Source organism: Embiotoca jacksoni, unplaced genomic scaffold, assembly GCF_022577435.1.
Source record: "Embiotoca jacksoni isolate LCO1_2020_lvr unplaced genomic scaffold, fEmbJac1.0.p SCAF_34, whole genome shotgun sequence".
In the NCBI taxonomy this organism is placed as follows: domain Eukaryota; kingdom Metazoa; phylum Chordata; class Actinopteri; family Embiotocidae; genus Embiotoca; species Embiotoca jacksoni.
In genome coordinates, this window is record NW_027185386.1 from 32,995 (window position 1) to 60,465 (window position 27,471).

Consider the following 27,471-nt stretch of genomic DNA (forward strand, 5'->3'; position numbering starts at 1 on the left):
ATATATATAAACATCTTTACACCTGTACATATATATACATATAAACATCTTTACACCTATATATATATATACATATAAACATCTTTACACCTGTGTATATATATATATCTTTACACCTGTACATATATATATATATATATATATATACACACATCTTTACACCTGTACATATATATACATATAAACATCTTTACACCTGTACATATATACATATAAACATATTTTACACTGTACATGTACACACATAAGCACCTTTACACCTGTACATATATACATATAAACATTTTGACACCTGTACATATATATACATAAGCACCTTTACACCTCTACATATGTACATATATATACACACAGTGTGTTGTTGTGTGTTTGGATTGTGTATATAAACCATCAGAATCATGTCAGAGTCATCTCTTCCCAGCTGTTGTCCCAGTTCCGGTTCTTTTTTGTGAGGTTCTTCACAAGTGCTGTTCCATGTGTCTTGCAGGTGTGCTCCAGTTGTGGTTCAGGTGTGTTCCAGTTGTGTTTCAGGTGTGTTCCAGGTGTGTTCCAGAGGATCTCTGCTGCCTGTGAACCTTGTGTTTCAGAACCTATCCTGTCAGGGTGACTTCTGTTTGGGTTCTGCTTCCTTCAGACTGTCACCCAGCCCAGCGGGTCAGGACCAGTGGACAAACAAACAAACACACACACACACACACACACACACACACACACACACACACACACACACAGGTCATTAATATAACTGACAGGTAAAACACACTGTTTATAAACACCAAGTCACCTGATACAGAAAAACACCTCATTATTAAACACGATATAATGATATGACAGAACAGCACCTCCTCCTCCTCCTCTTCCTCTTCCACCTCCACCACCTCCTATTCATTTTTCAATAGCAACTTTAAAACTCTTCATCCAATCAGCTTTTCTTTTGAAGGAGTTCCCAAAGATGCTCAATCCTCATTGGTTGTTTTTCCTCTGACTCACCAAATCCACTCCTGCTGTTTGTTGGTCAAAGCAGGTCTCCTCTTCATCAAGGTGTTCCTCAGTCTTGGGTCTCCTCTTCATCGTGGTCTTCCTCAGTCATGGTTCCTCTGCTGGAAGTCTTCGATGCGACTCTGATCTGAGCTGCTGGTTTCTGATGAACATCTTCCTCTTCGTCTTCTCCTCCTCCTCCTCCTCAGAGACAGTTTGCTCTTGAGATGTTCTGGACTGGCTGACCTTCACGTGTGACAGTGACGGTGCCCTGTGGATAATCATGTATGTATATGTATGTATGACACAGATGATCAGCAGGTGGTTCATGTTCCAGCTTCACTCCCCTGAATGAATTCATGGTGTTTGTGATGTAACTGGACATCCGTCCTCAGATCGGTGACAGCTGTGAATAAATTCAGGACCAAAAACGGTTCTGTTTTTAGAAGGAGTTGGAACATTTTCTCATAATGTTGTCTGTGTTTTAAAAGACTTCCTGACCAACTGCTCGATTGCTGACAGGATTTTTCAGTCAGAGTCCATGGTCTTCATCCAGGAGCCTGATCCCTGAAACTCTCTGGTCAATCACTGCAAGCAGAGGCCTCTACTGCAGTATACCGGGTTAAAAAAAAAACCTGGGTTAGTTAAACCTGGGTTAGATAAACCTGGATTAAATAAACCTGGGTTAGATAAACCTGGATTAAATAAACTTTGGTTAGTTAAACCTGGGTGAGATAAACCGGGTTTAGATAAACCTGGGTTACTTAAATCTGGGTGAGATAAACCTGGGCTAAATAAACCTGGGTTAGATAAACCTAGGTTAGATAAACAGGGTTTAGATAAACCGGGCTTAGATAAACCTGGGCTAGTTAAACCTGGGTTAAATAAACCTGGGTTAGATAAGCTGGGCTTAGATAAACCTGGGTTAAATAAACCTGGGTTAGATAAACCTGGGTTAGGACAACCTGGGTTGGATAAACCTTTGTTAGATAAACCAGGCTTAGATAAATCTGGGTTAGGACAACCTGTGTTAGGACAACCTGGGTTAGATAAGCCGGGCTTAGATAAACCTGGGTTAGATAAGCCGGGCTTAGATAAACCTGGGTGAAATAAACCTGGGTTACATAAAGCTATTTTAGATAAACCTGGGTTAAATTAACCTGGGTTAATTAAACTTTATTTATGTTTGATTAAAGATTGTTTGTTGACGTTTGACTTTATTTATGTTTAATTAGAGATTGTTTATTGACGTTTGACTTTATTTATGTTTGGATGGAGATTGCTTTCATTGTAAAGGTGGCACTCTTTCTTTCTTTTTTACAGTTGTGGGAATGCAAATTATGAAAGAAAATTATTGCTCATCATATTATATCATTATTATATTATATTATTCACCATGAAGGTGAACCAAGTTAGCAGACCGGGCAACAGACTGTCTTTATTTTTTTAAATCACGGATGTTTTTCCTTCAGATGGAAAGTTTCTTCTTTGTTGATTTATTCGAAATCTGGTTTAATGATTAATAATAGTTTAAATGTTTCCAAAACAATTTGATCGTCATCACTGTTTTTGATGCTCAATGCATATTATTTTCAAAGTGTTAATGTTAATTAGACACACACACACACACACACACACCATACAAACCTGTTTGTTCGTATCATGTTTCTGTTGATGAATTTAATCATCAAGTTTTCAGCTATAAAAACACAAAATCTGAGCTGAAAACATCAGAAAGACTGAACTCAGGTCAGAACTGGACCAGAACCAGACTTGAACCTGAACCAGACCTGCACCTGCACCAGAACAGGACTAGAACCAGACCTGAACCAGAACCGGGCTTAAACCTGAACTGAACTGATCCTGAACAGATTCCAGACCAGTCATGGACAAAGGTAAGAAAACCTGCACTTTTAATTCGGATTTAACACAACGACAAAACATCCAGCAAGTGAACTATAAAAAACATGGGTGCTTACTCACACATGGCTCACCTGTGTCTCACATGTGTCTCACCTGTCTCTCAGGAGGCTGTGGCTCAGACGGTAGAGTGGGTTGCACACTAATCGGAAGGTTGGTGGTTCAATCCCCAGCTCCTCCTGTCCACATGCCTAAGTGTCCTTGAGCAAGACACTGAACCCTAAAAAAAAAAAATTAAAAAAAGTTGCTCCCAATGGTGTACCATCGGTGTGTTGTAAGTTGCTTTGGATAAAAGCGTCAGCTAAATGTAATGTAATCTCACCTGTCTCTCTCTTTCAGTCATCCTCCTGCTGTCAGTCATGTCTGTGGGCGTCTCCTCTCAGCCAATCACAGACAGTCAGCGTCTGTTCTCCATCGCAGTCAGCAGAGTCCAACACCTCCACCTGCTGGCTCAGAGACTCTTTTCTGACTTTGTAAGTCCACAGCAAGACAACAGAGGGATCTTATTCATGATTTATCTGTCCCACAAAGTGTACAGCGTGTATCATTGTGTACTGTGTGTATTATTGTGTACTGCATGTGTTAGGAGAGCTCTCTGCAGACGGAGGAGCAGCGTCAACTCAACAAAGTCTTCCTGCAGGATTTCTGTAACTCTGATTACATCATCAGTCCAATCGACAAGCATGAGACCCAACGCAGCTCAGTGAGAACTACACACACTACACACTGTAAACTGTACACTACACACTGTACACAGTACACTACCCACTACACATTGTACACACTGTACACATTGTACACTACACACTGTACACTACACACTACGCACTGTAAACTGTACACTACACTGTACACAGTACACTACCCACTACACACTGTAAACTGTACACTACACTGTACACAGTACACTACCTACTACACACTACGCATTGTACACTGTACACTACACACTTTACACTGTACACTACACATCGTACACTACACACTACACATGACACACTACACACTGTACACGACACACTACGCATTGTACACTACACAGTACACACTCCACACTACACACTGTACACTACACACTGTACACTACACACTACACACTGTACACTACACAGTACACACTCCACACTACACACTGTACACTACACACTGTACACTACACACTACACACTGTACACTGCACACTACACACTACAAACTACACACTGCACTGTACACTGTACACTACACACTGTACACTACACACCACACCCTACACACTATACACTACACACTACACACCACACACTGTACATCACACACTACATACTACACACTACACACTGTACACCACACACTGTACACTGTACACTACACACTGTACACCACACACTACGCATTGTACACTGTACACTACACATTGTACACTACACACTCCACACCACACACTGTACACTGTACACTACACACTGTACACTACACACACCACACACCGCACACTGTACACCACACACTGTACACTACACACTACACGACACACTACGCATTGTACACTACACACTCCACACTACACACCACACACTGTACACTACACACTGTACACTGTACACAGACACACTGTACACACCACACACCACACACACTACACACTGCACACACCGCACACCACACACTGTACACCACACACTGTACACTACACACTGTACACCACACACTACACACTATATACACTACACACTGTACACCACACACTGTACACCACACACTACATACTACACACACTACGCAGTACACACTACACACAACAAGCACATAATTGTTTTCCCTTTAAACATTGATCAAGCTGTAATCGATCTATCTGCTGATTGGTTGCAGGTTCTGAAGCTGTTATCGATCTCCTATCGCCTGGTGGAGTCCTGGGAGTTCCCCAGCCGTTCTCTGTCTGGAAGTTCTGCTCCGAGGAACCAGATTTCACCCAAACTGTCTGAGCTGAAGACGGGAATCCTGCTGCTGATCAGGGTGAGAACACACACAACTCAGTCTTAAACACTACACAATACCTGAGGTGTCCTACCTGTGTGACTGATCACTTGACCCTGCAGGCCAATCAGGACGAAGCAGAGATCTTCTCTGAGAGCTCCACCCTCCAGCTGGCCCCGTACGGAAACTATTATCAGAGTCTGGGAGCGGACGAGTCGCTGAGACGAGCCTATGAACTGTTGGCCTGCTTCAAGAAGGACATGCACAAGGTGAGGAAGAGGAGGAGCATGACGTCATGATGAAGATGATGTCATGGTGACGATGATGAAGTTATGTTCCTGTCTGCAGGTGGAGACCTACCTGACAGTGGCTAAATGTCGACTCTCTCCTGAAGCAAACTGCACTCTGTAGACCCGCCTCTCCACCGTGAAGCCCCGCCCTATGTCATGTAATCATACATTCTGTAGCCCCGCCTCTCCACCATGAAGCCCCGCCCTATGTCATGTAATCATGCACGCTCTGTTGCCCTGCAGACTCTGTTAACAAGTGTTAGCACTAGCAATAGGCTCTGCTCAGTGGTTTGTTGTAGAAGATTGTGTGGCGATGATGATGTCACTGTGATTTAAATTGTAAACAGGAAGTGGTGTCATACATGTGAAATAAAGTGTATGCTGTGTTGCATTGAAGTGGTCATCTTCTTCTTCAGGTTCATTTATATTTTACAACCCTGACCACCCCGATGAAGACTCCGACGACCACCCCGAGAATGGAACCAGCTCCCGGTTCTGGTATTGGAGGCAGACCCCCTCTCTACTGTTAACATTCACACTTCCTGTTTGATTTATAGTTGGAGCTAATCAGGTGACCCTGAACCATCCTGCAGGTTTGCTGCTGTAGAGGCTGCTGGGAGATCTTCCATCATGCACTGCTCCTCTCTGCAGGTCCAGAGAACCTGCAGAGTTCTGGTAACGGGGACAGTAAAACCAGTACACAGTATGGACCAGCAGGGGGCACAACTCCTGTTTCTTCCGAACTTTACTTCATATCACCAGCAGGGGGCACAGGAGCTACTTGGGTTCATGTTTGTCTCGGACCTCTACCCTCCTCGGGATTCTTCGGCTGTGTTCGGCTGGTAACGGTCGGTGTGTTCAAATCTTCGGCTGCAGCTTCTCCTGGAGACTGAAGTGTAGAAAGAGCCGAGATAAAGAGGGCACAGTTGGACGGAGCGTCGAAGCGGAATGACGGTGCTGCAGGAACCTGTCCAGGTAAAAACACACCGTCAGCTCGTTGTCATGAGCGGGGAGCCGCTTATTTATGAAGCCCGTGCTGTCAGCCACGTCCCGGCCTCGGCGGCGGGTTCAGTCCGCGGTGGAGGAGCTGTGACCCTCCGCGGGCCCCGCAGCCCGCTGCCACCAGCACGGACTGCTTTTCGGTGTTTCGGTGTTTCACCCTCCGTTACACCGACGTTTGGTCCGTCAGGAGCCGGCTGGTGGACAACTAGCACGATGCTAGCTGGTGAGCTAACCCCGGCTACAGTTTAGATGTCGTGCCAGACTCCTTTAAAATTCTGTCAGATTGAGGGAGACGGTTGTCGGTAAAAAAATATCCGGTGTGGAACAGCTCTTGTGACCTTTTGTGATATGCTTGGTGTCACACATCGTTTCGGCTCAGGTCCAAAACATAAACTGACTTTTGGTTGAAAGATGAAACAACATAACTTGAGCTGTTTATCTCCTGATTCTTCAGTCTGAAAACCCAGCGGATGGCACTTATTCAAACTTAATTTAAACCTAAACGAGCCTTGTGTAGATTGATATATGGATGCCGAATTTATCAGTGGACCGGAACGGTCGTTTACTTGTCTGTTAAATAGTTGTGTGTTTCAGCAGATGAACTCGGCGAAACAAAACGTTTAATGTCCAATGGAGTTTTGTATTATTAGCTGAGAAGCTAAGAGAAGTTAACGGCGTGCTAACGTTTAGCTGAGCGGCTTCAGTCAGTAGAAATTCAGCTTTCAAGTTCAAAGTGTGAACAGAAACGGCTCTAATGGAAATCCGTTCAGTTTGATGTTAAAGTCTGAAACAAGTCTGAACTGCAGGAGGGTAACTTACCCAACTGCTAGTTAGCCGCTTGATGCTAACTCAAGCTGACGTTAGCTAGCTGCCGGTTAACATGAGCAACATTAGCTGTTAGCTCCCAGTCAGCCACAGTTAATCAGAGTAAACACAGGCTGGTAGTCAACAGGTAACCAGTAAACATAGGCTGGTAGTCAACAGGTAAACAATAAACACAGGCTGGTAGTCAACAGGTAACCAGTAAACAGAGGCTGGTAGTCAACAGGTAAACAGTAAACACAGGCTGGTAGTCAACGGGTAAACATAGGCTGGTAGTCAACAGGTAACCAGTAAACACAGGCTTGTGGTCAACAGGTAACCAGTAAACACAGGCTGGTAGTCAACAGGTAACCAGTAAACAGAGGCTGGTAGTCAACAGGTAACCAGTAAACACAGGCTGGTAGTCAACGGGTAAACATAGGCTGGTAGTCAACAGGTAACCAGTAAACAGAGGCTGGTAGTCAACAGGTAACCAGTAAACATAGGCTGGTAGTCAACAGGTAACCAGTAAACACAGGCTTGTGGTCAACAGGTAGCCAGTAAACATAGGCTTGTGGTCAACAGGTAACCAGTAAACACAGGCTGGTAGTCAACGGGTAACCAGTAAACACAGGCTGGTGGTCAACAGGTAAACAGTAAACATAGGCTGGCGGTTAATAGGTAACCAGTAAACACAGGCTGGTAGTCAACGGGTAACCAGTAAACACAGGCTGGTGGTCAATGTTAGTCAACAGGTAACCAGTAAACACAGGCTGGTAGTCAACAGGTAACTAGTAAACATAGGCTGGTAGTCAACAGGTAACCAGTAAACACAGGCTTGTGGTCAACAGGTAGCCAGTAAACATAGGCTTGTGGTCAACAGGTAACCAGTAAACACAGGCTGGTAGTCAACAGGTAACCAGTAAACATAGGCTGGTAGTCAACGGGTAACCAGTAAACACAGGCTGGTGGTCAACAGGTAAACAGTAAACATAGGCTGGCGGTTAATAGGTAACCAGTAAACACAGGCTGGTAGTCAACGGGTAACCAGTAAACACAGGCTGGTGGTCAATGTTAGTCAACAGGTAACCAGTAAACACAGGCTGGTAGTCAACAGGTAACCAGTAAACACAGGCTTGTGGTCAACAGGTAGCCAGTAAACATAGGCTTGTGGTCAACAGGTAACCAGTAAACACAGGCTGGTAGTCAACAGGTAACCAGTAAACATAGGCTGGTAGTCAACGGGTAACCAGTAAACACAGGCTGGTGGTCAACAGGTAAACAGTAAACATAGGCTGGCGGTTAATAGGTAACCAGTAAACACAGGCTGGTAGTCAACGGGTAACCAGTAAACACAGGCTGGTGGTCAACAGGTAAACATAGGCTGGCGGTTAATAGGTAACCAGTAAACACAGGCTGGTAGTCAACGGGTAACCAGTAAACACAGGCTGGTGGTTAATGTTAGTCAACAGGTAACCAGTAAACACAGGCTGGTGGTCAACCTTAATCAAAAGGTAAACAGTAAACACAGGCTGGTGGTTAATGTTAGTCAACAGGTAAACAGTAAACACAGGCTGGTGGTCAACGTTGGTCAACAGGTAAACCAACCGTTTACATCAACGTTAACGGTGAGTGACCGTTTACATCACAGGTGTGTTTGTGACAACATGACTGGAAACAGTGTCGGACCACTGAAATATACTAATTTGAAAACACTGCTGAGTTTACGGTTCAGTCAGCCAGTTTAATCAGTTTATTTAATATATTCAGTATATTCAGCACCACAGCACGTTCTAGCAGCCATCAGTAGAGAGGCAGTACACATGCTGATGCAGGTTATCTGCATGTAAACTGGTAACAGTGGCCAGGTGAACACAGGGGATCTCAGGGAAACACAGGTGATCACCTGTGTTCACCTGAACAGACCCAAACTCGTACCAGAGGCCTGAAGACCAGCTGGCAGACTGAGCTTTTCTGTTCTGGTCCCTCATCACTGTGTTCTACAGGAGACAGACAGTCTGCCTGGACCTGACCTCTGACCTCTGTCTGTTCAGCTGCTGCTAGTTATCAGTCCAAACTAGTTATCAGTCTGAACAACTTATCAGTCCGAAATAGTTATCAGTCTGAAGTAGACTGGGCTGTTAAATCCTAACATGTAAGAGGACTGTCTGTTAATGATGAGGGACGTATGTTCTCTGGAACACAGCACGTGTCTCACTCTCCAGTCAGGACGACCTGTCTCTCTCTCTCTGTGCTCAGGCTGCAGTATGGCAGGCTCTGAACCACTACGCCTACCTGGACGCTGTTTTCCTCGCTGAGAGACTTTACGCTGAAGGTAACACCTGTATATCTCTCCACCTACCTGTCTCTCAGTGAGGTCGGAGGAGGCTCTCTACCTGCTGCCTACATGTTAACCTATCTGTCTCTTCACCTGTCTGTCTGCCAGTGAGGTCGGAGGAGGCTCTCTACCTGCTGGCTACATGTTATTACCGCTCTGGGAAGCCTTACAAAGCGTATCGGCTGCTGAAGGCTCACAGCTGCTCCACACCGCAGGTTCGATTCCTGCTGGCAAAGTGCTGCGTGGAACTGAGCAAGTAAGAACACACACACACATACACACACAGAACAGTTGTTTTCTCTGGCATCTTTCATGGGTTGAAACCGTTTGAGAGAGAATAAACTGCAGGCAGTACGTAGTATTGAAACCGTCCACCAGGGGGAGCTGAATGGCAATACAACACTGGAGAGGTGATTAATGTCTCCTTTAATAGAGGCTTTAATTATAACTCTACCTGTCTTTGTCTACCTGTCTCTACCTGTCTGTCTCTCAGGTTGGCTGAAGGAGAGCAGGTTCTGATTGGTGGAGTGCTGAACAAACAGAAGAGTCAGGATGACATCATCACAGAGTTTGGAGACTCCGCCTCTTTTACGCTGTCCTTACTCGGACACATTTACTGGTAATAAACCAGAATAAACAAACCAGTCTTTCCCTGTGTTTATCATGTTGAAGATACCATGGACTGACCTGTCTCTCTCTCTGAGCAGTAAGACAGATCGCGTTGCGAAAGGAGCAGAGTGTTTCCAGAGAAGTTTAACACTCAACCCGTTCCTCTGGTCACCTTTCCAGAACCTCTGTCACCTAGGTAACACACTCGCCTCTGTTACCTAAATAACACACTCGCCTCTGTCACCTTGGTGACTTTCTTTATGTGATCATGTGACTTCAGGGATCTTTGTGGTCTGTATTCCAGGAGAGAAACCAGATCCAGATCAGGTCTTCAGGTTGTCCTCTTTGCAGAACTCCTCTATAGCCCCGCCTCCTCCATCTGTAAGCCCCGCCCAGAACTCCTCCCATCGCCTTGACACTGCCCTCATGGAGACCCCACAGGATACACTGGTACACAATACAGCTGTGCCTGCAGTGCTCTGAACACCTGTAATCAGATTACTGCAGTCTGTAATTAGATTACTGCTGTCTGTAATCATGTTACTGTGATATTAATCAGATTACTGTGATATTAATCAGGTTACTGGGGTCTGTAATCCGATTACTGCAGCCTGTAAAAAGATTACTGTGATATTAATCAGGTTACTGTGGTCTGTGATCAGATTACTGTGGTCTGTAATCAGATTACAGTGGTCTGTAATCAGATTACAGTGATCAGATTACTATGGTTTGTAATCAGATTACTGATGATCGCTTGGTCGATAATCAGATTAACATCTGTTTTTTTGTGTGGTTTTTTTCAGGAGTTGAATCGTTTAAATCTTGAGTCGTCAAACGGAAAACTGACGTCTGATTTGTCAGTTTCCTACATTGACTCCTCCCTCATCTCCCCTGACACCGGCTCCTTACTGGGTAACACGGTTTCCATGGCCTCCGCAGGCTCTCTACTGGCTAAACAGAACAAGCCCAAGATTGGGCGGAGTTTACTGGGAGGACCTGCGGCCCTGAGCCCGCTGACGCCCAGGTGAGTCCAGTAGAGGCCCAGGTGAGTCTGTTGGCTGGAAGTGTGTGAACACCTCCATCAGACGTAACATTGACTCTCTTTGCACAGTTTCGGCATCCTACCCCTGGAGCCCAGCCCGGGAGATCCCAGCTATTTACAGAACTATTCAGCGACCATGGAAACGCAAACAACCGCTCCCAGCAAGAAGGTACACGCATACAAGTACACTCCTTACACACACGTAGTAATACACAGGTTCTTAAAGCCCTGAAGTTCTGAAACTAATCTCAGGTCCAGTTAGCAGGTTACACTCAGGACCTCCCTGAAAGGCTTTTAATCTGAAAGGACGCTTTTAATTTCCTCTCATTACCTCCTGTTTGTCATATTTACCCTCTGCTGCTGTCCCTCACCTGTCTCTCTCTCTCTCAGTCTGTCTCTAGGATCAGTCAGTCCAAGTCTGTCTTCAGTCAGAGTGGAAACAGTAGAGATGTTCTCCCCATCCCCTTCAACCAATCACAGACCTCTGCACCTCACACCAGGTAACCATAGCAACCACTAACAGAGCTTCACACCTCTCACCAGGTGAGCTGCGCTGTGTCTGAATAACAGACTGGATATAAAAGAGTTCGTAGCTTCCAGGTCTGAAAAATGGTTCTGATGCAGAAGTGTCTTAAACTGCAATACCAGCGAGTGCCACTAGAGGTCAGCTCCAAAAAGCCTCCGGCTCCATAGACTCCCATTCAACTTCTCTCATCAAATCCAAAGTGAATAAAATGTGTCCATCAGTTATCTCTGTGTTGTTAGCTAAAGTCACTCCTTCTTATTAGTTTTCTGGAGGTCCATCTGAAAATAATCCCTCATTCATTAGAAAAGAAGATTCAAGAAGACCTGCTTTTGGGGGCGTGTCTGTTTGATTGACAGGCCTGTGGTGCAGTCAGGTTACAGCTATCGGTGGGCAGGACGTAGTATCGTCAGGTTTCCAGTCAGATCCAGCGCTAGCTCCTCCCCCAGCTCGTCCAAATATGGTCATTTCCTGCTCCAAACCGCTCCGAACCAGCAAGATAGTGACGGACAGAATCTGAACTGGAGGCGTCATAACATTCACAAACCAACGGGTGACGTCACTGCTGGCTGCTGATTGGTCTGAACCCCTCCTGTGTCCTCTGATTGGCTCTTCTTTGCAGCAGACAGTGGTGCATTCTGGGATTGTTAGCAGGGAGCTGTTTGTGTTTTTGGGAACATAAAGTGTGTGTTCACCTTTAGAATGTTCTGTTAGAACCCGAAGAACTTCTTTGGATCAGTTCCAGACAGCAGCTGGTCTGCACAAAGAACTGGGCCACTGCTGGAACCCGGAGGACGTATTGTAATGACAGATCCACAGAAGAAGAAAACAGGAAGCACAGAGTAGAACGGTTTCTATTAGACAACAATAAACAGGCCCGTTCTGATTCTATCGAAGTCAAACAGAACTGTCACTTGCTCGTCCAGGTGACTCATCTCTACAGAACTGTCAGTCTGAGTGCTAAAGACGGTCCGGGGACACAACATGTCCTCATGTGACAGAAACTCCACCGACCTGGATCATTGGACTTCTGTGGTTCTGAGTGAAGCGAACGGGTTCAGAAAATGTGAACAGAACTTCAGAGTTCTGACATTACAACAACATCCGTCCATCCATTTTCCTCTGATTTCCGGATCGGGTCGTGGTGGCAGCAGGTTGAGCAGGTCAGCTCAGACTGTAACACCTTCCAGCTCCAGGGGGATCCCAAGGCGTTCCCAGGCCAGCTGGGATATATAATCCCTGCAGCATGTTTTGGGTCTTCCCCGAAGTCTCCTGCCCATTGGGTGTGCCCAGAAAACCTCCATTGGAGCCCAGGAGGCATTTTGATCAGATGCTGAATCACCTCAGCTGACTCCTTTCGACGCGAAGGAGTAACAGCTCTACTCCAAGTTCCCTCCTGATATCCGAGCTCCTTCCCCGATCTCTGAAACAGAGGATCTCTACGGAGGAAACTAGTTTCGGCCGCTTGTAGCTGTGATCTTGTTCTTTCGGTGACGACCCAGAGCTGGTAACCATCGGTGAGGTTCAGAACGTAGATCAACCAGTGAATGGAAATCTTCGCCTTGTGGCTCAGCTCCCTCTTCACCAACACGGTCTGGTGCAGCGCCTGTTTTACTGCTGCAGCCGCACCGATCCGCCTGCCGATCTTCCGCTCCATCCTCACTCTTGAACAAGACCCCGAGATACTTAAACTCTTTCGGTGGTTGCAGCCGCTCCGTCCCCACCTGGAGGGAGACATCCACCGGTTTCCGGCAGAGCACCATGGCCTCAAATTCGGAGGTGCTGACTCTCATCCCTGCTGCTTCACACTGGACTGCAAACCGCCCCAGTGCATGCTGGAGGTCTGAAGAGACCAACAGGATCGCATCATCTGCAAACAGCAGAAATGAGGTCCCAAGACCCCTAAACCTGACGTTCTCCTCCCCCCGGCTGCTCCTAGATATCCTGTCCGTGAATGTCACGAACAGGATCGGTGACAAAGGACAGCCCTGGTGGAGGCCAACACCACGTCACAACACTTTATAAAGAAATCACATGACGGCCCGTCTGATGACTGATGACTTGTCTGTATAATGACCTGTCTGTCTCTCAGTATTGCCTTTCTGTCTGATGACCTGTCTGTCTGTCTGATAACCGGTCTGTCTCTCATTATGATCTGTGTGAACTGATGACCTGTCTGTTCTCAGTATGACCTCTCTGTATCTCTGATGACCTGTCTCTCAGTGGCTCCCCTCAAGTCCTCAGTCCCAGTATGTCCGGTCCTCCAAATGTTCAACCCAGAAGAAGCTCTCGACTGTTTACTAGTGCCAGCTCTACTGCCAAGGTACTCTACTGATACAGTGCTGTAGTTCTGCTGTAGTTCTGCTGTAGTTCCGCTGTAGTACTGCTGTTGTACTACATTATGGGTGTACTACAGTAACGCAGTATCGATACCGGTGTGCTACAGTAATGCAGTACCAATACCGGTGTAATACAGTACCAATACCAGTGTGCTACAGTAACGCAGTATCAATACCTGTGTACTACAGTAACGCAGTACCGATACCAGTGTAATACAGTAACGCAGTATCGATACTTGTGTACTACAGTAACGCAGTACTGATACCAGTGTAATACAGTAAAGTACTCTGGCTCTTGTCTGTCTGCAGGAGAACAGTAAGAAGTTGAAGATGAAGTTTCCCACAAAGATCCCCAACAGGAAAACTAAATGTAAATCAGCAAAGACGTCAAACAGCAGCAACCTGAACGAGAGTCTGGACATCCTGCGACTGGATCCCAGTCTTAGTCTGCCAGACACCAAGATCCCCCAGTACCAGAGGGCTGCTGCAGGTACTACTACTACTAGTACTTCTAATACTGCGTCTCTGAGAGGTCACTTCCACCTGATTGCTCTGAATTCCATAATCAGGAAATTCTTGAAATGGATGTGACATTTGTCGTCCAATATATGAACAGTATTACATACATGTATTTTTCTGTGTTCAGACAGCGTGATGGCGTTGCTACGGGAACTAGGGCGTGGTTACCAGGCGCTGTGTTCATACAACTGCAGAGAAGCCATCAACATCCTGACCTCCCTCCCCCCCCAGCACTACAACACTGGCTGGGTCCTCACACACATCGGCAGGGCATACTTCGAACTGGCCGAGTACACACAGGTGACACACACCTGACACACAGGTGACACACACCTGATACACACCTGACACAGGCGATACAGGTCAGTGATCTGGTTGGCCTGCGTTGGGTGTTTTTGTTCAGGTGCGTGCAGCTGTCGTTATCGTCATGGTGATGTGTTTAATTGTAGGCGGAGCGTCTGTTCAGCGAGGTTCGCAGGATCGAGTCGTACCGCGTCGAAGGGATGGAGATTTACTCCACCACGCTGTGGCACCTGCAGAAGGACGTGGCGCTCTCCGCCCTGTCCAAAGACCTGACCGACATGGACAAGAACTGTCCTGAGGTGACTACACCTGTCTGTTTCTCTGCTCCCCTGTCTGTTTCTCTGCTCACCTGTCTGTTTCTCTGCTCACCTGTCTGTCTCTTTGCTCGTCTGTCTGTCTCTTTGCTCGTCTGTCTGTCTCTTTGCTCACCTGTCTGTCTCTGCAGGCTTGGTGTGTAGCAGGAAACTGTTTCAGTCTGCAGAGGGAGCACGACATCGCCATCAAGTTCTTCCAGAGAGCCATCCAGGTGAGCTGCTGTTACCGTGGTTACTGCCTGATAGATAGTCTGAGCTGCAGGGATGGAGAGTCTCACATGTCAACTGTCCACCTGTCTGTCTGGCCTCCTCTCTGTTCCCCTGTCTCCTCAGGTGGACCCTGGTTTTGCGTATGCATACACCCTGCTGGGTCATGAGTTTGTTCTGACCGAGGAGTTGGACCGAGCCCTCGCCTGCTTCCGAAACGCTATCAGAGTCAACAACAGACACTACAACGCCTGGTATGGTAACCACAGTAACACACCTAACTGACAGGGGTGAAACGGTTGGCTGGTCTCTAGTCAGGTCGTGTCTATGCCATTTTGGACGAGGCCTCGCACCATCAACCCAGCAGCATCGTTACTGCTGTGGCGACAAGGCAAAACAGTCGGGCATAACATAGCAAATGTTAATCAGATTATAGATGAAGAGAGGTCAACTTCAAACAGCCTCCATAGACTCCCATTAACTCTCATCCAATACAGTCAGTACATGTTCTCCACCAGGTACCTCAGTGTTGTTGGCTAAAGTTATAACGTTCCACGTTCCAAACAACATTCCACATTCCGTGTGTTTTTTTTTTTAAACGGAAGCATCACTGACTGCCAGTTCAGTGAACCGTTGCACCCCTCCTGTAGACGGATATCAGCGGTATGTACACAACGTGTGTGTGTGTGTGTGTGTGTGTGTGTGTGTGTGTGTGTGTGTGTGTGTGTGTAGGTACGGTCTGGGGATGATTTACTACAAACAGGAGAAGTTCAACTTGGCAGAAATCCACTTCAAGAAAGCTCTGAGTATCAACCCCCAGAGTTCTGTGCTGCTCTGCCACATCGGAGTGGTACGTTAGCATGTATCACCCACAACACGTGTCCTGTTAGCATGTAGCTTATCCATCCATAACAGTGGATTTGTTAGCATTAGCATCATCAGTCTGAGCTGTGCTGCTGGAGAGGTCTGTTAGCTCGTAGCACACTAATAAAAACCACAGCTCTGTTATAAAACAACTGTGTGTGTGTGTGTGTGTGTGTGTGTGTGTGTGTGTGTGTGTGTGCGCGTGTATATAGGTGCAGCATGCATTGAAGAAGTCTGATGCAGCGTTAGAGACTCTGAACAGAGCAATCGGGATCGACCCCAAAAATCCACTTTGCAAGTTCCACCGAGCCTCCATCTTGTTCGCCAACGACAAGTACAAGGTAATCAATTCTGATCAATTCTGATCAATACTGACCACTTTAACCTGCCGGTCGATCCACTGTAAGACAGTTTGAAGCTGATTTAAATTTAAGTGCAGCAGTTGAATTTCCTGCTGACTGACATCACCTCAGTCTGTCCCACGTCTCTGATGTCCCGTCAACCTGGAACACGACCTGTCTGTCTCTGTCCCCGTGACAACGTGTCTGTGTCACCATGACAACATGTCTTCCTCTCTGTCACTGTGGTGATGACCTGTCTGTCTCCGTCACTGTGACAACCTGTATGTCTCTCCTGTCTGTCTGCAGGCGGCTCTTCAGGAGTTGGAGGAGTTGAAGCAGATCGTTCCCAAAGAGTCTCTGGTTTACTTCCTCATAGGAAAGGTAACAAACAATCTCACCTCCTCTGACCTTTGACCTTTCTAACCCTGTCATGTCCACCAACCTGTAAGCACAGAAGTGAATTACCGCAGCCATTCAGGTTTGAGAAAGGAAACATAAACAACTTGGAACAGCACAATTGTCCACCACAGAGACAAACTGCTTTCAGTTCATAAATACCTGCCCAGGTGTTCCTTTACCTGTCCAGGTGTTCCTTTGTATTCCTTTGCCTGTCCAGGTGTTTCAAGGTGTTTCTTTACCTGTCCAGTTGTTTCAAGGTGTTTCTTTACCTGTCCAGGTGTTCCAAGGTGTTCCTTTACCTGTCCAGGTGTTCCAAGGTGTTCCTTTACCTGTCCAGGTGTTTCAAGGTGTTCCTTTACCTGTCCAGGTGTTTCAAGGTGTTCCTTTACCTGTCCAGTTGTTCCAAGGTGTTCCTTTACCTGTCCAGTTGTTCCAAGGTGTTCCTTTACCTGTCCAGTTGTTCCAAGGTGTTCCTTTACCTGTCCAGGTGCTCTTTTACCTGTCCAGGTGTTCCTTTACATTAAGCATTGAAACTAAAGTTATAAAATCTTCATCATCGTCTTCGTCCTCAATGTTTGACCAGAACAACAGCTGTGATGTTCACCTTCCTATGAGTCTGCAGTGTGATGACTCGCTGCCTGTCTGTCCACCTGTCTCTGCTACCTGTCTCAGGTGTATAAGAAGCTGGGTCAGACTCACCTGGCTCTAATGAACTTCAGCTGGGCCATGGACCTGGACCCCAAAGGAGCCAACAACCAGATCAAAGAAGCCATCGACAAGAGATACCTGCCAGAGGACGAAGGTACTAATGATGACTGACAGCTGTCAGTGATGTCACAACATAGGCTACTCTGATTTGTCAGTTAGTGCAGCAGTGTGTTCTGTAGAGGGCAGGTGATTTATGATGTCAGATCACAGGTGGACATGACTCAACACACCTGTGCCTCTCCCTCCACCTGTCTCTCTACCTCCCTCCACCTGTCTCTCTACCTCTCTCCACCTGTCTCTACCTCTCTACACCTGTCTCGCTACCTTTCTCTGTCTCTCTCTCTCCACCTGTTTCTCTACCTCTCTCTCTCTCCACCTGTCTGTCTTTCTTTTAGCGGCGGAGGTGGACGACAGTCAGGACAGCAGCATCATGACGGACGCTGACGACACGCAGCTCCACACGGCTGAGAGTGACGACGTTCTTTAACCCCGCCCCTTCCATATAACCCCACCTCCTGCTCGAGCCAAGCCCTGCCCCTGCTCTGTTTGGCTGGAGGAGTACTGTTGCTAGGCAGCATTCTGACAGATCTTCAGTTTAGCTCCGCCCCAGCCCCCACCCTCTCCTTGATTGGCTGAAACAGACTGCTGCTGCCCTGAAGCTCCGCCCCTCCCCTACCTCCTTGTATGTCATCGAGCTCATCCTCTGACATCACAGCTGTTTTTAATGTTCTTTTTATCATCCTTACGGAAATAAATCAATAAAAACATGTAAACCCCGCCTCCTGCTCTCTGACTTTTTCCTGTTTCCAACAGCCAATCAGAGGAGCTCAGCACTGATTGGACAGGTAAGTTGATCATAAACATTTTATAAAGTGTCCAATTAGACAGACGGTGAAACACTGAGAACATCTTTATTTTGTTACACGTGATGTCAACATTGATGATGTCATCAGTGGCAGTGTGATGATGACGGTCAGTATCAATATTTATTGATGAGATGACATCACACTCCATGTGGCACAAAGAGGAACCGACGCATCACGTGATCCCAGGGGATCATGGGAACTGAGCGTCCCTAAAGAACAGCTGATTAGTTTCGAATTTCAGATCAATAACACTCATGAGAGGTTTTTATTTTGAAGAGGAACAGTGCAGGAAGTCCTCCAGGACGAGTCGACAACACGATCAGATTTCTCCGCTCTCAAAGTTTATAAACATCAATATATACAAATATTTATAGAGGTGGGTTTTGGTGAAAATAAGACGTTTGTATTAAATGATTGAATTATTAATTTTCAAGTAACAGTAACGTCTACTGCTCTTTGAAGTTCTTCAGCTGTGACTGAAAAATACGACGAGTAAATGTTACAGGACACGTTCAGTCTGCTGCTGTCGGACATCTTTAATTACAGCATCACTTTCTTTTTTCACATTTACCTTCCTCTGACAGCTGTAGTTCCACTGAAGACACGCCTCCTCCAGTTCAGTCAGTGAAGACGCGCCTCCTATTCTGATCCTGCATTTATTTATTCTGCTTCAGTGAAACAGGAACAAGACCACATGTTGATGTGATGAAGAGCAACAAACATCATCCAGGTGAGAAATTACAATCATGTTGCCTACTGCTGCCCGTAGTACTCTGACAAGTTAGTACTGCTGTAGGTTAGTACTCTGACCGGTTAGTACTCTGACAGGTTATTACTCTGACCGGTTAGTACTGCTGTGTGTTAGTACTGCTGTGTGTTAGTACTCTGACAGGTTTGTGTTCATGTAGTCACATGATTCTTGCAGGGACTACATTTTGTGGAATTTACTTTCTTATTGGAGTAAGATAAGTAGTGTTTAGAATTTCAGTGTATTGTAGGGGTAAGAGTACTGTTAACACTATTTCTATACTGGGTGGCCTGAAATAGTTAAGTAACTGCTCTTGTAGACAGCCTAATGTTTGGTGCATTTCAATTACTCACTCTGATTTTGTGTAGGTTAGCTGTGCTGTTTGGTAGCACTGGTTCTGTGTGGTAGTGTTACTTTGTGTTGTACTGGTTTGGCTTACTTAGGGGGGATCCCATTTTTCTGTGTGCTGCCTCCAGTACCTTATAAAGGTTTGTTCCACGTAAAGTTGTTTTTTGTGATCTCACAGTGGAGTCTGATTTCAGAGGATCAGTGAAGGTCCTACATTAGAGCAGCTGGCTCGCTGTACCAAAGACCTGCTCATGTCTATTGCAGAGCAGTACCATCTTGAAATTGCTCAAAGATCTCTTAGGAAAGGTGAGCTTACAGCTGAGATGATCACTGCACTTATTGAACAAGGAGTATTGTCCAGTGACTCTCGTCAGCTTGATGAGGAGCAGGGCTGACGTGTCTGCTGCTTTAACTGCTGAGAAGACAGAAGTGATATTGCAGTCTCAAGATGCTCCATCTGTACATTTGGGAGAATTGGAATTGCAATTCAAGATAACAGAGCTAGAAGTTGAGGTGAGGAAGTTTGAGATGGAGAGATCGAGGCAAGTACATGAAGAAACAATGAAGGAGCTGGAGTTGAGGTCAAGAGCTGAAACTGATCAAGCTAATCTTCCACACCTAGTTGTCGTCTCTGTCTCCTCTCCTCGTTTTGATGGAGTTAAGAACATAGCTTTAGTTCCTCATGTTTGTGAGAAGGAGGTAGAAAAGTACTTTTCCCACTTTGAGTGTGTTGCTACCACCTTAGCATGGCCTAAAGAATTCTGGACATTCCTGTTGCAGTGTGTCCTGACAGGTAAAGCTCAGGAGACTTCTTCCTCTTTAACTCGGACCCAAAGCTTAGATTATGACATGAAGGCAGCCATCTTGTGTGCCTATGAGTTGGTCCCTGAGGCCTACAGACAGCTTTAGAGGGTATTATAAGGCTGGGAAGCAGACATTTGTGGAGTTTGCTCGAAAAAAGGAAATCCTTTTCACTCGGTGGTGCACATCACAAAAGGTTGTGACCAAGGAGGAACTTCAGCAGTTGATTCTTCTGGAAGAATTTAGAAATTGTGTCCCTGAAGTGGTGGCCACCTATCGGAGTGAGCAAAGAGTGACTGAAGTGGAGGAGGCTGCTGTGCTTGCAGATGAGTATGTCTTGGCTCATAAAACAGTCTTTATTGGCAGAACAGGTGAGACTAAGAGCTTCGCCTCTCCTCGCAGCTTTTGTTTAAGACCTGGAAGTGATGATTCTCCTTCAGTTCCCATCACAAAGGCTGCAGGTTTTAGCCAGGTGAACTCTGAGGATTTGCTTTAATTGCAAAAAGCCTGGTCATGTCATAGCACTGTCATGTTCTCAATAAAAAGTAAAAAACTACTAAGCCTGTGGGGTTAATAGCTTCAGTACCACAGCAGCTGCCCTTTGTAGAAGATGGTCCTTGTCAGTCCAATGAAAACACACTGAGCACCGTTCCTTATGGAGGCTTCAGTCACAATTTCTGATTCTGAGAAGCTCATTCCAATTCGCATCATTAGGGATATAGGAGCCTCTCAGTCCTTGTTTTTGGCAGGAGTTTTGTTCGTCTCTGAGAAGACCTCCACTGGTAGCAGTGCTTTAGCCCAAGGATGTGGGATGATGTGGCTTAAAGCCCCGTTGCATGTTGTGTATTTGAATCTGGCTTGGTTACAGGCCCTGCAGCAGTGGCTATTCGTCCCCAGCTTCTTGTCGGGAGAGTAGACCTGATTTTGGGTAATGATCTGGCTGGAGTTAAGGTGTTTCCTGTGGATAAATCAACAGGCTCTTTAAATGACAATTACCAGAGTACTGATCTGTGATCTCGGTTGCCTAAAGTCTTTCCTGCGTGTATTATAACTCGTGCCCAGTCAAGAAAGTATAAAGATGTGGTGAAATTATCTGAACTGCCAGTGGCTCCACCTGGTGACAGTCTAGAGTCTGATCCTGATCCTTCTGTAACTTCTGACTTACCTCAAGATAAGCTCGGCACTAACTCTGTTGTAAATGAGTCTACTGAAGTTAAATTGACCAGTCCTGTCACTGTGCCTGCTGGGCCTGCCACACAGTTGAAGGTTGGCAAGGAACAGCTTATAGCAGCCCAGAAGGCCCTTATGGCTGTCATCTTAAGGAAGTGGGTGTTACGTATAATTCTATGTCCTGCTGTGAATGTTTGTGCTTATGTGTGTGTGTGGGTGTGTGTGTGTGTGTGTGTGTGCATCTCCCTGATGATGACTGAGAGGACCTAGATGAAGGTGTGGGTTTGGCCTATATAAGTGCCTCCTTTCTCCGCCCTAGCTCTCTCTCTCTCATCTTCCTGGCACCAGACCCTGGTCTTCAGTTGGATTCTCACATTACGCTTGTTTCGTGTTATGTAATAAATTGTCACCTTTGATTTTGCATCTAACTGGGTGTTGTGTCCCTCCTTATGTTGACATTAGCGAGTTGTTAGTCTGAGTTCCTCTTTGAGTTTCTGATCAATCACAAACAAGTCTGATCCAAGAGAAACTTTATTGGTACAAAGTACTTTAACAACCGGCAGAGAGAGACCGTGTGGTTTTGGCACCTGGTATCGAACAGCATTCTGGGTATTTTTTTAATGGTGGGGAGGGGTGGGATGATCACAGCATGTCAGCATTCAGAAACACAGAGGAGATGGTGATGGGCAGAAAAGTATGACATCAGGCAGAGACTGTCTGTGACTGGAGGGATTTTATGACCAAAGCTAACAGGCTACTTATCAATTAGCAGACAGATTATCGACTGGATTAAATCGATGATGTTTGTGGGACTCCGAATGATCTGAACCCGTCTGATGGTTCCTTCATGTCGTCTGAACACCTGGACGAACTCACCTGGCTGACTGAGCTATGATTGGCTGTTGTGTGTGAGCTGCATTCACTTTGTTTCGCTTTAACGTCATAAAATCTCTCCTATCATCGTGGTTTCAGATGAATGTCAAGGAAAAAGGCAGAATGATGTTTTTTTTTTCATTTTTCTGTTTGGCAGTTTCCCTGGTAACATGATGGGGCGGGGTCTGTAGGCACACGAGTCATCCAATCACAGGCCTTGTTTGGAAAGGGAGGCGGACACCTGACAAGAAGGGGAAGTCATTTATTAATGTGTGTGTGTGTGTGTGTGTACATGGAAGGGATGTAGAGGAGGCAAATCTCTCACCTGGTCAGCCAGGGTGTCAAGGGGCGGAGCCTCAGCATTAAGGCTTCCAGGGGAGGAGGTGTTGCTAAGGTGATGAGGGGAGGAGTCAGCCTGGATGATGGAGTCAGCCTGGATGATGATGTCAGCACCGTGGTCGGTTCGAGCTTTGGCGGTTTCTCTGAAGGTTAGTTTCTGACTCTCGATCTGAGAACAAACCGGACAGTCACTGGAGAACCTCAGGGTTTTACTTAGAACCTTCAGTTCTACCTTTCTATGGAACCAGACAGAAGTGGAACCCGAAGAACGTATTTATCGTGTTGTTAAGGTGTTGTTAGCTTGCTGTCAACGTGTTATTAGTGTGTTGTCGGAATGTTGTCTGCGTGTTGTCAGAATTTCTTTAGCATGATGTTAGCGTGTACCTTTTTTTTCCCTCCTCCTGGCACATGAGTGACGTTCTCCAGAGAACCGACTTTAGACTGAATGGCCTTAAAATCCACCTTCTCAGACTTTATCTCCACCTTCCCTCCACCTGAGGGACAGAGCATAACAGAAAGTGACCATACACAACATGAAGTGATACAGTAAACTAAAAAAGCTGCTTTGAGGGTCTCGACAGCTGCCGTTGATCCTGATCAGGTGATCACCACCGACTGTCCTCATGGTTATTGATCATGTCTCTCATTAAAACAAAACTCAAACAGAACACTTGAAGTGAAGGTGAGACAGGTGAAGTCTCACCTGGTTTGTGGTGGAGGTTTCCTTTGGAGCCGCACTTGGACGTCACGCTACCGAGATCCAGCTTCTTGTTGACGATCTGAACCTGCAGACAGGTGGGGGGACAGACAGACAGGTGGAGAGACAGACAGACGGGTGGAGAGGCAGACAGACAGGTGGGGAGACATAGACAGGTGGAGAGGCAGACAGACAGGTGGGGGAACAGAGAGACAGGTGGAGACAGACAGACAGTTGGACAGACAGGTGGAGAGGCAGACAGACAGGTGGGGAGACATAGACAGGTGGAGAGGCAGACAGACAGGTGGGGAGACAGATAGACAGGTGGGGGGACAGACAGACAGGTGGGGGAACAGAGAGACAGGTGGAGACAGACAGACAGGTGGAGAGACAGATGGGTGGACAGACAGACAGGTGGAGACATAGATAAGTGAAGAGACAGACAGACAGACAAGTGCAGCGGTCAGGATCCACCTGTGAGTGATGTCATCATGTCCTCACAGCTACAGGCGTGTTACCTTGCCCCCTCCAGGTGTGTGTTTGAGGTTTTCCGTGGATCCAACCTTTGACCTCACATTGCTCAGATTGGGCATGGGGTGGGAGGGGAGGGGGGGTGTCCGTCCACGGGCAGCACCAGGTGATCTGGGGGGGGTCCGGACCACCGCCACCTGCAGGACAGCATAAAGCAACCAGTTTAAACCGGTTTAAATCTGTTTATCCAGGGTATCCAGTTTAAACCAGTTTATCCAGTTTAAACCCGTTCATCCAGTTGAAACCAGTTAATCCAGTTTAAACTGGTTTAAACTAGTTCATCCAGTTTAAACCGGTTTATCCAGTTTAAACCAGTTTATCCAGTGTAAACCACTTAATCCACTTTAAAGCCATTAATCCACTTTAAAGCCGTTGATCCAGTTTAAAGCCGTTGATCCAGTTTAAACCCGTTAATCCAGTTTAAATCAGTTTATCCAGTTCAAAAACTCCTGTTTTCACCTTTTTCACATCTCTGTTCGGAGTCGACGACCGGCTGGAAGGAGAACGATTTCCAGGACTGACGACTCCGTCCACTGACTCTGTGAAACAGACAGACAGGTGAGACAGACAGACAGGTGTCTGACTCCTCCTCCTCTCAGACTGACTCCTCAATCACATTGAACTGATTGATTATTTATTAACTTTTCTTTGATTGACAGACCACCAACCTCCCATCGTCCTCTGCACTTCCCGGGCAGGTCCTTCGATGTGGGCGTCTTCATCCATCATTACTCCTACAGAGGAGAGGAGAGAGGGGGAAGGTGATGAGGAGGTGATGCGGAGGAGAGGAGGTGATGAAGAGGTGATGAGGAGGAGGAGAGGAGGTGATGAGGAGGAGATGAGGTGATGAGGAGGTGATGAGGAGGAGAAGGGGAGGGGTGATGAGGAGGTGATGAGGAGAAGAGAGGGGGGAGGTGAGTTGATGAGGTGATGCGGAGGAGAGGAGGTGATGAAGAGGTGATGAGGAGGAGGAGAGAAGGTGATGAGGAGAGGAGGTGATGAGGAGGAGAGGAGTCAGTGAGCATGCTCAGTAAGTCCTCCATGATGATGAAGCTACAATAAAGTGAGTTTCTATCAGAATCTACTGCAGGCTAACAGGCTAACAGGCTAACAGGAGAACAAGAGAACAGTCACAGGGACTACTGCTTCCTCCTCTTCCTCCTCCTTCTCCTCCTTCTCCTCCTTCTCCTCCTTCTCCTCCTCCTCCTCTTCTTTTCCTCCTCCACCTCCACACCCGGAGGACGGAGACAGATGGTAGGGCAGACGGGTGTCTTACCTCTGGCTGCTGCTGTCTGTCTTTCTGCTGCTCCACCCTGCTGCCGCTCTGAGAGGGAGGGGAGGCCGATGCATGCTGGGAAGAGGCAGCTGTTACCATGGTAACCTGCTGCATCACTTGACACTGCACGGTTTATGTGTTAATGATTATTTATTGTACACCTTGTTTATTGTGTTTACTCCACACAGTTCATCACTCATTAATATGTCACAAAATACTGATTATACCAATAATGCTGTCATTCCATGAAATGTAGCTGAAAGTATTGAAAGGTTTTCAGTAAGTGGACCTTGAGTGAAGACATACATATATATACTGATGGTAAAACTCATCAACATACATGCAATCTTCTGAGTTCATCAATACATACATACATACATAGATACATACATGTACAAATATACAAATACATATACATACATATATATATGTATATATATACACATATGTATATATGTATATATATATACAGTGGGTACGGAAAGTATTCAGACCCCTTTAAATTGTTCACTCTTTGTTGCAGCCATTTGCTAAAATCAAAAAAGTTCATTTTATTTCTCATTAATGTACACTCAGCACCCCATCTTGACAGAAAAAAACAGAAATGTAGAAATTTGTGCAAATTTATTAAAAAAGAAAACCTGAAATATCACATGGTCATAAGTATTCAGACCCTTTGCTCAGTATTGAGTAGAAGCACCCTTTTGAGCTCGTACAGCCATGAGTCTTCTTGGGAATGATGCAACAAGCTTTTCACACCTGGATTTGGGGATCCTCTGCCATTCTTCCTTGCAGATCCTCTCCAGTTCCGTCAGGTTGGATGGTGAACGTTGGTGGACAGCCATTTTCAGGTCTCTCCAGAGATGCTCAATTGGGTTTAGGTCAGGGCTCTGGCTGGGCCAGTCAAGAATGGTCACAGAGTTGTTCCGAAGCCACTCCTTTGTTATTTTAGCTGTGTGCTTCGGGTCATTGTCTTGTTGGAAGGTGAACCTCCGGCCCAGTCTGAGGTCCAGAGCACTCTGGAAGAGGTTTTCTTCCAGGATATCTCTGTACTTGGCCGCATTCATCTTTCCTTCAATTGCAACCAGTCATCCTGTCCCTGCAGCTGAAAAACACCCCCATAACATGATGCTGCCACCACCATGTTTCACTGTTATATATGACCTTTATTTGACCAGGTAAAATCAATTGAGAACCAATTCTCATTTACAATGATGACCTGTCAGCACAGTCCACACAGTGACACAAACAGCACAGATACAAAACATGACAAACACATGAGGAAAAGGCTAAAGACAACATGGGTAAATGAATAAACACTATGTACCAAAATAAATAATAAAATTAATAAAAATAAATAAAATGAAAAAGGCAGATTACTGGATTTTCTTTATAAAAATGAGAGAGAGAGCGAGAGAGAGAGAAAAGCAAGGGCTGGTCAGCAGGTACAGCAGTCAACTATGATTTGTTGCAGCTTTAGTTTGAACATGTTGAGAGAGGTGAGAGCTGTTAGTTTGAGTGTGTTTTGAAGCGAGTTCCAGTCATTTGCAGAGGCAAAATGAAAGGCGTTATGACCAAACACAGTACGGACTTTTGGAATGATGAGCCTAATGAAGTCACTTGATCTTAAATGGCGATTGCTGTCCGAGATGTGCAGAAGATTTGAGAGGTAGCGAGGGGTCATTCCCAAAAGGGATTTGTAGACCAAGAGCAGCCAGTGTTGTAGCCGCCTGGTGTGAAGGGAGGGCCAGTCCACCAGTCTGTAGAGATCACAGTGGTGGGTGGTGAAGGGGGCACCTGTGGCAAAACGGATTGCTGAGTGGTGGAGTGTGTCCAGTTTTCTGAGGGTGGTCTTAGATGCCATTTTATAAATTATATCGCCGTAGTCAAATAGAGGAAGGATGGTCATTTTCACAAGGGTGAGTTTGGCAGAGTGTGTGAAGGAGGCCTTGTTTCGATACAGGAAACCCAGTCTACCTTTGACTTTAGCTAGAAGGTTATTGATATGTATATTAAATGAGAGAGATGAGTCCAACCAGAAGCCAAGGTATTTGTAGGAGCTGACAAACTCCAGCTCTGAGCCATCAGCACTGTAGATGTTGGGGGGGCTGGGGATGATGAGGTTTTTCCGGTCAAACAGCATACATTTGGTTTTTTTGGAGTTGAGGAGCAGATGGAGGTTGTGGAAAGACTGTTGGATGGAGGTGAGGCTTAGTTGAAGAGTGGATACAGCAGAGTGGAGTGAAGGACCAGCTGAATATAAGATGGTATCATCAGCATACAGATGAATCCTGGAATTTCCTGCAGCTTTGGCTACATCGTTAATATAAATGGAGAACAAAATAGGGCCTAAGATGGAGCCTTGAGGC

General features: G+C 46.1%; 2 protein-coding genes across 2 annotated transcripts; both read left to right on the top strand.

Moving 5' to 3' along the window:
* Nucleotides 1-2,720: 2,720 nt before the first annotated feature.
* On the top strand, nt 2,721-5,535 carry gh1 (growth hormone 1). Its single transcript, XM_069165481.1, has 6 exons — nt 2,721-2,873; nt 3,238-3,371; nt 3,485-3,601; nt 4,750-4,893; nt 4,977-5,123; nt 5,203-5,535. The coding sequence occupies exons 1-6, from the start codon at nt 2,864-2,866 to the stop codon at nt 5,263-5,265; spliced, it is 615 nt and encodes a 204-aa protein (XP_069021582.1). The 5' UTR covers nt 2,721-2,863; the 3' UTR covers nt 5,266-5,535.
* Nucleotides 5,536-5,951: 416 nt separating this feature from the next.
* On the top strand, nt 5,952-18,231 carry cdc27 (cell division cycle 27). Its single transcript, XM_069165395.1, has 20 exons — nt 5,952-6,119; nt 9,207-9,282; nt 9,394-9,541; nt 9,779-9,904; nt 9,993-10,090; nt 10,199-10,344; nt 10,698-10,918; nt 11,006-11,105; nt 11,327-11,436; nt 13,683-13,782; nt 14,108-14,288; nt 14,445-14,617; nt 14,767-14,919; nt 15,066-15,146; nt 15,268-15,395; nt 15,874-15,991; nt 16,218-16,346; nt 16,653-16,727; nt 17,418-17,547; nt 17,849-18,231. The coding sequence occupies exons 1-20, from the start codon at nt 6,093-6,095 to the stop codon at nt 17,938-17,940; spliced, it is 2,412 nt and encodes an 803-aa protein (XP_069021496.1). The 5' UTR covers nt 5,952-6,092; the 3' UTR covers nt 17,941-18,231.
* Nucleotides 18,232-27,471: the final 9,240 nt, after the last annotated feature.